This window comes from Marmota marmota, unplaced genomic scaffold, assembly GCF_001458135.2.
Source record: "Marmota marmota marmota unplaced genomic scaffold, marMar, whole genome shotgun sequence".
Lineage (NCBI taxonomy): Eukaryota > Metazoa > Chordata > Mammalia > Rodentia > Sciuridae > Marmota > Marmota marmota.
The window spans coordinates 33,458,963-33,470,929 of NW_025999990.1; the positions used below are offsets into that span (position 1 = coordinate 33,458,963).

General features: G+C 35.7%; 1 protein-coding gene across 2 annotated transcripts in view; it reads left to right on the top strand.

The window, feature by feature from the left end:
- Positions 1–11,967, top strand: part of Trappc8 (trafficking protein particle complex subunit 8) — an 80,105-nt gene that overhangs the window by 28,288 nt on the left and 39,850 nt on the right. For both annotated transcript variants that reach the window (XM_015482454.2, XM_015482453.2), the window contains exons 8-9: positions 8,491–8,715; positions 9,795–9,903. In XM_015482454.2, coding sequence (XP_015337940.1) covers positions 8,491–8,715; positions 9,795–9,903 — 334 coding nt within the window. The remainder of the gene's footprint in view (positions 1–8,490; positions 8,716–9,794; positions 9,904–11,967) is intronic.

An 11,967-nucleotide genomic window follows, 5' to 3' on the forward strand; every position in this document is an offset into this window, starting at 1 on the left:
AGTTTTTTTTTTTTTTTTTTTTTTGGTACCAGGGATTGAACCAGAGATACTTAACCATTGAATCACATCCTCATCCCTGCTTTTTAAAAAATATTTATTTTTTAGTTGTAATTGGATACAATACCTTTATTTTATTTATTTATTTTTATGTGGTACTGAGGATCAAACCCAGGTCCTCGCACCTGCTATGCGAGTGCTCTACCATTGAGCCATCATCCTAGCACATCAGCCCTTTTTTTATATTTATTTAGAGACGGATCTCACTGAGTTGCTTAGGCCCTCGCTGAATTGCTGAGGTTGGCTTTGAACTTGCATTGCTCCTGCCTCAGCTTCCTGAGGTGCTGGGATTACAGGCATGTGCTACCACGCCCAGCAATAAACAACATTTTTATATTGGGTTCCTCCTCTATTTTTGGAGCCTGTGAAAACGTAGGAAATATGTGGACTTATTGTATTTAAATAAAAAACCTTTAAAATGTTTGCATAAAATTAATTTTATAATAATTGATATACTTCATCAATTAGAATTTCTCAGACTCTAAAGTGGGGAAAAAACATTAAAAACAAACTTATTTTTCATGATCCTACTTCTATAGTAAGTGAAAATGCCTCTGAAATACATAGTAAGTGAAAATGCTTCTGAAACACATTCTACTGTTTGTCTTTGAAAGTTTTGTATTTTAAAAATGATGAATTAATAATATTAAGCATGTAATCTTTGTTTAGGAAAAAATATGTCTTTTTCTATGTATGTGTCCACTTTTGTGAATATTTTTATTTGTGAGAATGGTAGTGTCATTGGAACAGTTGCTTGTTTTTATCTTCTCAAATTATAGGGTTTGTTGCTTCTAGGAAATGCCTAGCAAGTTAAAATGCTAGATTTGTGTAGGTTGAGATATTTTGCTATGTGACTTTATAATATCTAACTGTAGTTACCTTACCCTGTGGAGTTAATGATTCCAGGTTGTCTGGGTTTGTTGTTTTATGCCACACTGTATACTCCAAACCCAGAAAAACTCTTTCAAACACAGTCTGTGGAACCTGAGAGTATGACTAGGAATAAGGATCTGCTGGATTAGCCAATGTGTGCCCTATTGAAGTTAGTCAAGAACATTATTTTCCTTAGAAGACAGAGCACATGGATTACATAATTTTGACTAAGACCATCTTATTTCTGAGAAACACTAACTTTTCATATTTCCGCTGAAAACCCAGGGTGTGTAGGTAGGCATAAGTGAGGAGGAGAGAAGAGATTACCTAGTAATGCCATTTCTCTTAGTCCTGTCTCTGCTTGAATGTTCTTCCTGAATTCTTTGTCTTGCTCAAGGACTGTTTATTCTGAGTATTAGCAAGTCCGGGTGTTTAAAAAAAAGAACTGGCATTATGAAAGTTTAGTCAGTGAAAAATGTTTAGGAAAGTGCTGAGGAAGGTGGATATGATTTTTAAGTATAACCTGGACTATTTTACTTTCTGTTTTTACTTTAAAAGATAGATTTTAAGACCGGTGCTGTTGTGCACACCTGTAATCCAGTGGCTTGCAAGGCTGAGGCAGGAGGATCGTGAGTTCAAAGCCAGCCTCAGCAAAAGTGAGGTGCTAATGAACTCAGTGAAACCCTGTCTCTAAATAAAATGCAAAATAGGGCTGGGGATATGGCTCAGTGGTTGAGTTCCCCTGAGTTCAATCCCCAGTAAACTCCCTGCCTCCTACCAAAAAATAAAGACAGATTTTAAATCTTTTTTTTTTTTAAATATTTATTCTTAAGTTTTAGGTGGACACAGTATCTTTATTTTACATTTATATGGTGCTAAGGATTGAGCCCAGTGCCTCCTGCATGCTAGGCGGGCATTCTACTACAACCCCAGCTCCAGATTTTAAATCTTTATTTAAAAATTTTAAATGTTTTTAGATACTTTTCCAAGAAATTTTAAAAAATGCACTTGAACTGGACACTTACGCATTTTCAGTTGTTTTCTATATCAGTGTTTACAATTGTGTTGCTTTACCAAATGCTCATGGAGATTAGCTTGTTTTTTCTTCCAAGAAATATTATTTAAAAATTAGTTTGAAACAATTTCAAACTTAGAAAAAAATTGCAAGTTCAGTTCAGAAATTGTTTATCTGCACCAAATCAAGAAATTGGCAATGATACGGTGCTCCTGTCTAATCCTCAGACCCCATTTATGGTTTTTTTAAAATATGCTTTTTAGTTGTAGATGAACACAATACCTTTATTTTATTTATTTTTATGTGGTGCTGAGGATCAAACCCAGTGCCCCACTCATGCTAGGCAAACACTCTACCACTGAGCTACAGCCCTGGCCCCCCCATTCATGTTTTGATCATTGTACCCCAAGTATTCTTTACTAAAAGACACAGGATCTTTTGTCCTTTTTTACTCAAAGAATTCCTTAACTTCATGAACTTGTCACTTTTGAAGATCATAGGCCAATTTTGTAGCATGTCCATCAAATTAGGTTTTCCTGGTATTTTTTTTTTCATTAGATTCATTTCAAGTGGATATCTTTATGGAAATGTCACAAAAGAGACACTATTTTGAATGCTATCAGGTGGCAGGTGATTTGGCTTTGATTTCATTAACAATCCAGTCAGTATTTCTTAAAAAGCCTACCAAGACATCTCTGACTATAATTAGTACAAAGTTTATAATTCCAGTTTTGAAAAGCAGTAAATACAAGAGTGTGCTGTGAGCCAGATACAGTGGCACACACCTATAATCTCAACTTGGGAGGCTGAGGCAGGAGGATGGCAAGTTTGAGGCTAACCTTGGTGATGTAGACCCTGTCTCAAAATTTTAAAAGATGAAAAGGACTGGGGATGTAGCTCAGTGGTACAGTATCACTGGGGTTCAATCCTCAGTACCACCTCCCTCCCTCTTAAAAAAAAAACTTATACACATACACACACTCTGAAACAAAGATTTAGTGGACAGAAGCCTCTTCTTGTTACCAAATCTCATTTGATATGAAGTCTTGTTGTGTTGCCTAGGCTGGCCTCAAACTCATGATCCTTCTGTCTCAGCCTTCCAAGTAGGTGGGATCATATAGGTATGCACCACTGTGCCAGACTTCCATTGTTTTAATCGAAGGTTCTCTCAATTCAAAGGGTAGCAGTAATGGATAATTAATACCAAATATTTTCTCTTGGTTGTTATGGGGTGCAGTGATAGGCCAAAGAAAAGAATACCAAAGTGTCACTACCAAACACTAAAACAATAGTGTAAAAGTGTGTGTGTGTGTGTGTGTATACACACACACATTTACACTGTATACTTGTAGTTGTAGCACAGACTAGGTATTTCTACTAAGCCTAATGCAGTGATATGAAGAGGGATAGTCATAGTAGAATTAGATTTCATAAGGTAATAGTTACAAGCTGGCAACCCTGACCCTAATCTATGATTCCATATGCTTCTGCTTTGGAGATTTCTGGAGTTTTCCACAAAGTTTGTATCATGCCTGACATCTTAGATTTCTTGTCTTCAGTCAGACAAAGCAGGTGCTTCCTTGCTTTAGGACTTCTGTGTTTTTAGGCTACACTTGTTTCTTTCTTCTCTCTCTCCTTTCCTTTGGTTCTGACAAAGTGGGCTGCTCTGGGCCGAGCAGGCTGGCACTTCAGTGTAACTCAGGTACCTTTCTCTTTGGTTGCTTCTTTTTCTGATCACTTTTCTTCATGTGTTTCAGGAAGCTATCTTGGCTTTAAGAGTGCTTAATATGCTCTCTATATACGTTTTCTTGGCAATAATCTTTCCTTTAGTTTACTTGTTTACAACAATTTCTGCTTCATGTTGGATGTCATTGTAGATGTTTCCAGTTTTGCCTTGGTATCATTTGTGGGACATTCAGTTTTGAATAGCTTTCATTCCCTTGGTGTCTACAATATCACCTTTCTTTTTAAAAAAAAAAAAAAAAACAACAAAACTTTCATTTATTTATTTATTTTTAGAATTTTAATATTTATTATTTTTTTTTAGTTTTCGGCAGACACAACATCTTTGTTTGTATGTGGTGCTGAGGATTGAACCCGGGCTGCACGCGTGCCAGGCGATCGCGCTACCTACTGCTTGAGCCACATCCCCAGCCCAAAACTTTTCTTTTTTAAAAAAATTTGTTTTAGTTACACATGACAGTACAATGATCTTGACATATCATACATTTGAATCAGATGGGGTATAATTTCTCAATTTTCTGAGTGTACAGGTTGCAGAATTACATTGGTCATGAGGTCACGTATATACCCACAGCAATAATAATGTCTATTGTATTCTGCTGTCCTTCCCTTCCCTACTTCCCCTCCCCTCCCCCCCATCACTTCTCTCTACCCAACCTAATGTGACCCACTTCTTTTTTTTCCCCCTCACATCTTCATACTTGTATTCTGTGTAACGAAGGGGGTCTCCTTCCCTCTTCCATGCAATTCCCATTCTTCCTTCCTTTCCCTCCCACCTCTCTTCCCTACCTATAGGTAATTTTCTTCTCATGCTCTTCCTCCTTACCCCATTTTGAGTCACCTCCCTTAAATCAGAGAAGACATTCGGCATTTGTTTTTTTTGGGGGATTGGCTAACTTCACTTAGCATAATCTTCTCTAATGCCATCCATTTCCCTGCAAATGCCATGATCTTGTTACTTTTTAGTGCTGAGTAATATTCCATTGTGTATAAACGCCACATTTTTTAATCCATTCATCCATTGAAGGGCCTCTAGGTTGGCTCCACAGTCTAGCTATTGTGAATTGTGCTTCTATAAACATTGATGTGGCTGTGTCCCTGTAGAATGCCGTTTTTAGGTCCGAGAAGAGGAATAGCTGGGTCAAATGGTGGTTCTATTCCCAGTTTTCCAAGGAATCTCCATACTGCTTTTCAAATTGGCTGCACCAATTTGCAGTCACAACAGCAATGTATGAGTGTACCTTTTCCCCCCATCCTCGCCAGCACTTGTTGTTTGACTTCATAATGGCTGCCATTCTTACTGGAGTGAGATGGTATCTTAGAGTAGTTTTAATTTGCATTTCTCTGATTGCTAGAGATGGTGAGCATTTTTTTGTGTATTTGTTGATTAATTGTATATCCTCTTCTGAGAAGTGTCTGTTAAGGTCCTTGGCCCATTTGTTGATTGGGTTATTTGTTTTTTTGTTGTTTAACTTTTTGAGTTCTTTGTATATCCTAGAGATTAGATTAGGCTCCCTATTCACTTCACATATTATTTCTCTTGCTGAGAAAAAACTTTTTCATTTGAATTTATCCCCTTTGTTGATTCTTGGTTTTAATTCTTGTGCTGTAGGTGTCTTATTAAGGAACTTGGGGCCTAACCCCACGTGATAGAGATTGGGGCATACTTTTTCTTCTGTTAGACACAGAGTCTCTGATTTGATTCCTAGATCCTTGATCCATTTTGAATTAACTTTTGTGCATGGTGAGAGATAGGGATTCAATTTCATTTTGTTGCATATGGATTTCCAGTTCTCCCAGCACCATTTGTTGAAGATGCTATCCTTTCTCCAATGCATGCTTTTAGCATCTTTGTCTAATATAAGGTAATTGTAATTTTGTGGATTGGTCTCTGTGTCCTCTATTCTATACCATTGGTCTACCAGCCTATTTAGGTGCCAGTACCATGCTGTTTTTGTTACTATTGCTCTGTAGTACAGTTTAAGATCTGGAATAGCGATACCACCTGTTTCACTCTTCCTGCTTAGAATTGCTTTAGCTATTCTGGGTCTCTTATTCCAGATGAATTTCATAATTGCTTTTTCTATTTCTGTGAGGAATGCTGTTGGGATTTTGATCGTAATCATGTTAAATCTGTAGAATGCTTTTGGTAATATGTCCATTTTAATAATATTCATTCTGCCTATCCATGAGCAGGGTATATCTTTCCATCTTCTAAGGTCTTCTTCTATTTCTCTCTTTAGGGTTTTATAATTTTCATTGTATAGATCTTTCACCTCTTTTGTTAAGTTGATTCCCAAGTATTTTATTATTTTTTTTGAGGATATTGTGAATGGGGTAGTTTTCCTCATTTCCATTTCAGAGGACTTGTCACTGAACAATATCACCTTTCTTGTAGATTCATATGTATGTGGCCAAAGAAATAAGTCCATGTTTTCTAAAAGGCCTAGAGAATGTATTTCAGGTACCTCTTTCTTTTTGTGTTTATCCTTTTGGTGAGTTACTGAAAGATGGTGGTTCTGGTTAAAAGGTTCTTTAGAGTTGTTCACACCCCCACCCCACCCCTTAATTTTGATTTTCATCTGAGATTCCTGATATTGAAAACCAGCCTTCAGCTTTGTAATCCTCTTTCCTTTTTCTAAAATCACAAGATTCTTTTGCTGAAGCATCTTTTTCAAAGTGGCCACTTTATTCATTCACTGGGTGGTGATGGCAGGGTGGTTGGTACCTGATGAGTCCAGAGCCAGATCTGGAGAAAAGCTCTCCATTGTCACTGATGAAACTTGGGTTTTTTTCTTTGAGATTTTATTTTTTATGTAAAGATATGGCAAGTCTTTTCTGATTTTCTGTTAAAATGACTGCTATACTCTATTAAAATCTTTTCTTGATGCTTTACCTGCTTTTCAAGCTTGCTTGCTTTTTTTTTTTTCCCCAGGTATTGAGGATTGAACCCAGGGGTGCTTTACTATTGAGACACATCCCCAGCTCTCATTAAGTTATTGGAGGGGGGGGTCTCGATAAGTTGCTGAGGGTGTCCTTGAATTTGCTATCATCCTACCTCAACTCCCAAGTGTCTGTGATTATAGGTGTGCACCATTGTGTCCAGTGCTTTCTAAAAGTTCTCTGTAGTATATATGGTCAATGCAAATTTTCACCTTCTGATTTTTTATTATCTTTTCTATGAAGCATACTGTTGTACTCCTGTAAGAATGTGGTGATATGTACCTCTCTTGTGTGTATGGTGACATTTATTGCCATAAATGTTGCAGTTTTACTGTAATACAGATTTTGGCATTCTGCACTATTTCTGTTCTGAGCACATTTCTTGTGTAGCATATAGTCAGTTTTAATTCCTTGCTGTTCTCAGTATTGCAGTAGGTGTGCTGAACAGCAGGTTGTACACATTAATCCTTGTAGAGACCACCTTGAATAGGAACCTGTGCTGTCATCTGATGCTGGCAGAAAACCCTGCCATGTCATGCCTAGGCAGTGTTCACTGTGCTGCTGTCCTAGTCCACTATTTGGAAGGTACAGTGCACTACTTCATGGTTGTCAGGGCACTGGCCAGTGAGTTATGGTTGGCAGGCTGGTGAGGGTGAGCATGTCAGGGCTGATATGTGAATTTTAATATAAAAAAGTAAGGTTTACTTATATTTCATGTAAATCTCTATGTGACATGGCATATGTGGCCACATAAATTAAATGCATATTTTTGGTTTAGCCAAGGGGGGAAAGTTTAGCATTTTTCAGTTGATAGAAAAGAAAGTTCTTTGAAAATATAGTACACTATGAGAACTGATTTTCACATAATACTAACAAAATCCACCCATCTTAGATGTTGAAAACTGTTAGTTTGTATAGGCCCTGCCTTCCAGAAAGAATTTGAAATAAATAAAGCAAAATTGAGAACTGAGCATTTTCTTCTAAAGTTTACCTTTTTGTTTGTTTGTTTTTTTGTGGTGATGGGGATTAAACCTAGGGCCTTGTGCATGCAAGGCCCAATTGAGCTATATCCCCAACCCTAAAGTTGACCTTTTAAGATGCCGCTCAGAGAAGTAGTGAGTAGAGATCAGACTGGTCTTCCTTTCTCTTTCTTCATCTCTACACCTCTGCACCATAAATATACCCACCCACACACCCTTCGGATGACTGAGGAATCTTTATATTCCATATGTGATTGTGTAATTTTGAAGAGGTTATATAAATACTAGTTTTATTTTCTTTTTTTTTTAAATTTTTTATTGTTGGTTGTTCAAAACATTACAAATTTCTTGATATATCATATTTGGCACTTTGATTCAAGTGGGTTATGAACTCCCATTTTTACCCCATATACAGATTGCAGAATTACATCAGTTACACATCCATTGATTTACATATTGCCATACTAGTGTCTGTTGTGTTCTGCTGCCTTTCCTATCCTCTACTATCCCCCCTCCCCTTCCCTCCCCTCCCNCTTTGCTGAATTCATTTATTAGCTCTAATAGTTTCTTTGTAGAGCCTTTTGGGTCTGCTAGGTATAGAATCATGTCATCTGCAAATAGTGATAATTTAAGTTCTTCTTTTCCTATTTTTATGCCTTTAATTTCTTTCGTCTGTCTGATTGCTCTGGCCAGTGTTTCGAGAACTATGTTGAACAGAAGTGGAGAGGTTATATAAATACTAGTTTTATTTTCTCTAACATCCTATTCTCTATTAGAGAAAGAACCACTTACTTAATTTTGTATACATGTGTGTGAGATTTATTTTATCCAGTCCAAGACAAATATGGATTGTACTTTGTTTTCTTTGTTTTCTTACAGAAGAAGCATGCTTTACGCTGCTATTGTCAAGCCATGCAAGTTTACAAAGGAAAAGGCTGGTCTCTTGCAGAGGATCACATTAACTTCACTATTGGGCGCCAGTCATATACACTTAGGCAACTGGACAATGCTGTGTCTGCTTTCAGGCATATTTTAATCAATGAGAGTAAACAATCTGCTGCTCAACAAGGGGCCTTCCTTAGAGAATATCTTTATGTTTACAAGGTAAATACCGTTTCAGGAATAGATATTAAAATTATATTGAAGTTGTTTTCAGCAAAAAAGCACATTCAGCTGTCTTCTAGAAGTATAATACAATGGTCTTGTTAGAGTATATATAATTATCCATCTTAATAAAGTTATGGCAGGCTATGTTTCTTGTTCAGACATCAGTTCAGTGTCCCTTTCAGAGTTTTTAAGAGAGAATTTTATATTTCTGTAAATATTCGATTTGTGACTATTCTTGAAATATTTAAAAAGAAAAGATGCCACAAGCCTTCTTGACTGTTTCTTCATCCTGTTTTTATAGAACCACAATCAATTTTACAATAGTGGATTCTCTTAAAATCCTTTGAAAATACACATTTCTTTCGTTTCCTTATGAAAGATGAGGAGGTATGGATCTGTGAGAAGTAAACAAGCTATTATGGCATAACCTAGAAAAATTAATAGGAAGAAAAAATATTTCACTGAGGCAAGAGCATAGAACATATAAATATAAAGCATTGTTTTATGGAAGAATACGAAGTTGTAATTTCCCCCCCTAAATAATTATTTTATTTATCCGATATAAAATGACTACTCTGTTAGACTTTATTAATTTGAAATCATTTATATTGGAATTTTGGCAGATAGAATGCTAAAATGAGTCATAAGAAGTAAAATACATACCAAAATAACATTTGAAAGTGTAATATCAAGAGGGAACTAGCTAGCTAAGTAACCTTAGGAAGATCTTTGAAGGCAGAATAAGTGATATTTGAAGTTATTCTCAGTTATAAAATGTATGACTCGGGGCTGGGGATGTGGCTCAAGTGGTAGCGCGCTCGCCTGGCATGCGTGCGGCCCGGGTTTGATCCTCAGCACCACATACAAACAAAGATGTTGTGTCTGCCAATAACTAAAAAATAAATAAATAAATATTAAAAAAAAATGTATGACTCTGACATTAAAACTAGTAATTATATGTCTTAATATTTTGCTTACATGTTTTTAATATCTAACATATTAAAAAATGAAACATGTGAAGAAAGTATAGTTTTTTTAAAAACTATTCTTTTTGCCTTATTTTATATTTCTCCCAGAATGTAAGTCAACTATCACCAGATGGTCCTTTACCACAACTTCCTTTACCATATATTAACAGTTCAGCAACACGGGTTTTCTTTGGCCATGACAGACGACCAGCAGATGGTAAGTAAAATTTTATTTGGTCGGGCTGGGGATGTGGCTCAAGCGGTAGCGCGCTCGCCTGGCATGCGTGTGGCCCGGGTTCGATCCTCAGCACCACATACAGACAAAGATGTTGTGTCCGCCAAATACTAAAAAAAATGAATATTAAAATTCTCTCTCTCTCTCACTCTTTCTCACTCTCTCTCTCATTCTTTAAAAAAAAAAAAAAAAAATTTATTTGGTCTAAGTTACCTACCTAATGGATATTTTTCTAAAGTTTCCTTTCTTCTTTTAAAAAAATGTTATGTAGTTGAATATTTTAAAATAAGTAACTTTATACAACTTCATCAGTTGTCCTGTCTTCTGACAATAACAACTACTTCATTGCTATTTTTTAACTTTAAAAACTAAAAACAATTAAAAAAATTATAATTACAACAATTTCTCTCACATGGAAAGTACTTATGTTATATAATCTTGGTAAGCATTTTTGGTGTGAGATATCTCATTCAGTGTATATAAAGATTTAAAGTACTTTAACATTGTCTAGTTATATAGATTATTTCCATCTTTTTGCTTATATAAAATTGTGTTGTGATGAGCATCTTTGTATAAAACTTGTTTAACTGTTCATTGTGAAAAATTTCAAATGTACACAGAAGTATGTAACAGTTCTTGTCTTAAGACTTTAAAAAATATATAGGATTATATTATTTCCTAGGATTGAGCCTTGGAGTGGCACTCCTAGACCAAAAGTGTAAAACGTTACTATTAAGGTTCTTGATGTACATTGACATAAACTTTGTAATAGTAATAGTAAACCTTACTATTAAGGTTCTTGATGTACATTGACATAAACTTTGTAATCCTAAATATTTTTATATTGAGCTTAATGTTTCTCCTTGAAATCTAATTTAGTGTTCTTAAAAAATATTTATTGTGTTTATAGCCACTTTTTAAAATTTATTTATTTATTTATTTTTGGTACTAGGGATTGATCTTAGTAGTGCTTTACTATTGAGCTACATCCCCAGGCCTTTTTATTTTTAATTTTGAGACAAGGTCTTCCTAAATTGCTTAGAACCTCACTAAGTTGCTGAGACTGGCATTTAACTTGAAAGCCTCCTGCCTCAGCCTCCCAAGTCACTGGGATTATAGGTTTGTGCTACTGTGCCTGGCTTTATTGTTTTTATGTTTTAATTTTAATTGGTTATATATGACAGCAGAATGCATTACAATTCATATTACACATATAGAGCACAATTTTTCATATCTCTGGTTGTATACAGACTATATTCACACCATTCATGTCTTCATACGTGTACTTAAGGTAATGATATCCATCTCATTCCACCGTCTTTTCTACCCCTCCCCTTTGCTCTATCTAGAGTTCATCTAATCCTCCCATGCTCCCCCTCCCAACCCCACTATGAATCAGCCTCCTTGTATCAGAGAAAACATTCAGCATTTGGTTTTTGGGATTGGCTAACTTCGCTCAGCATTATATTCTCCAACTGCAAATGCCATGATTTTATTCTCTTTTATTGCTGAGTAATATTCCATTGTGTATGTATACCACTTTTTTTTTTTTTATCCATTCATCTACTAAAGAGTATCTAGGTTAGTTCCACAGTTTAGCTATTGTGAATTGTATTGCAATAAACATTCATGTGGCTGTGTCCCTATAGTGTGCTGTTTTTAAGTCCTTTGGGTATAGACCAAAGAGTGGGATAGCCTGGTTCAAATGATGATTCCATTCCAAGTTTTCCAAGGAATCTCCATACTGCTTTCCAGATTTTCTGCACCATTTTGCAGTCCCACCATCAATATATGTGTGTGTCTTTTCCCCCACATCCTTGCTAACACTTATTGTTGTTTGTCTTTATAATAGCTACTATTCTGACTGGAATGAGCTGAAATCTTGGTTTTGATTTGCATTTCTCTAATTGCTAGAGATGTTGAACGTGTTTTCATATATTTATTGATTGATTGTATATCATATTCTGAGAAGTGTCTGTTCAGTTCCTTGGCCCATTTATTGATTGGGTTTTTTTTTTTTTTTTTTTTTTTTTTTTTTTTTTTTTT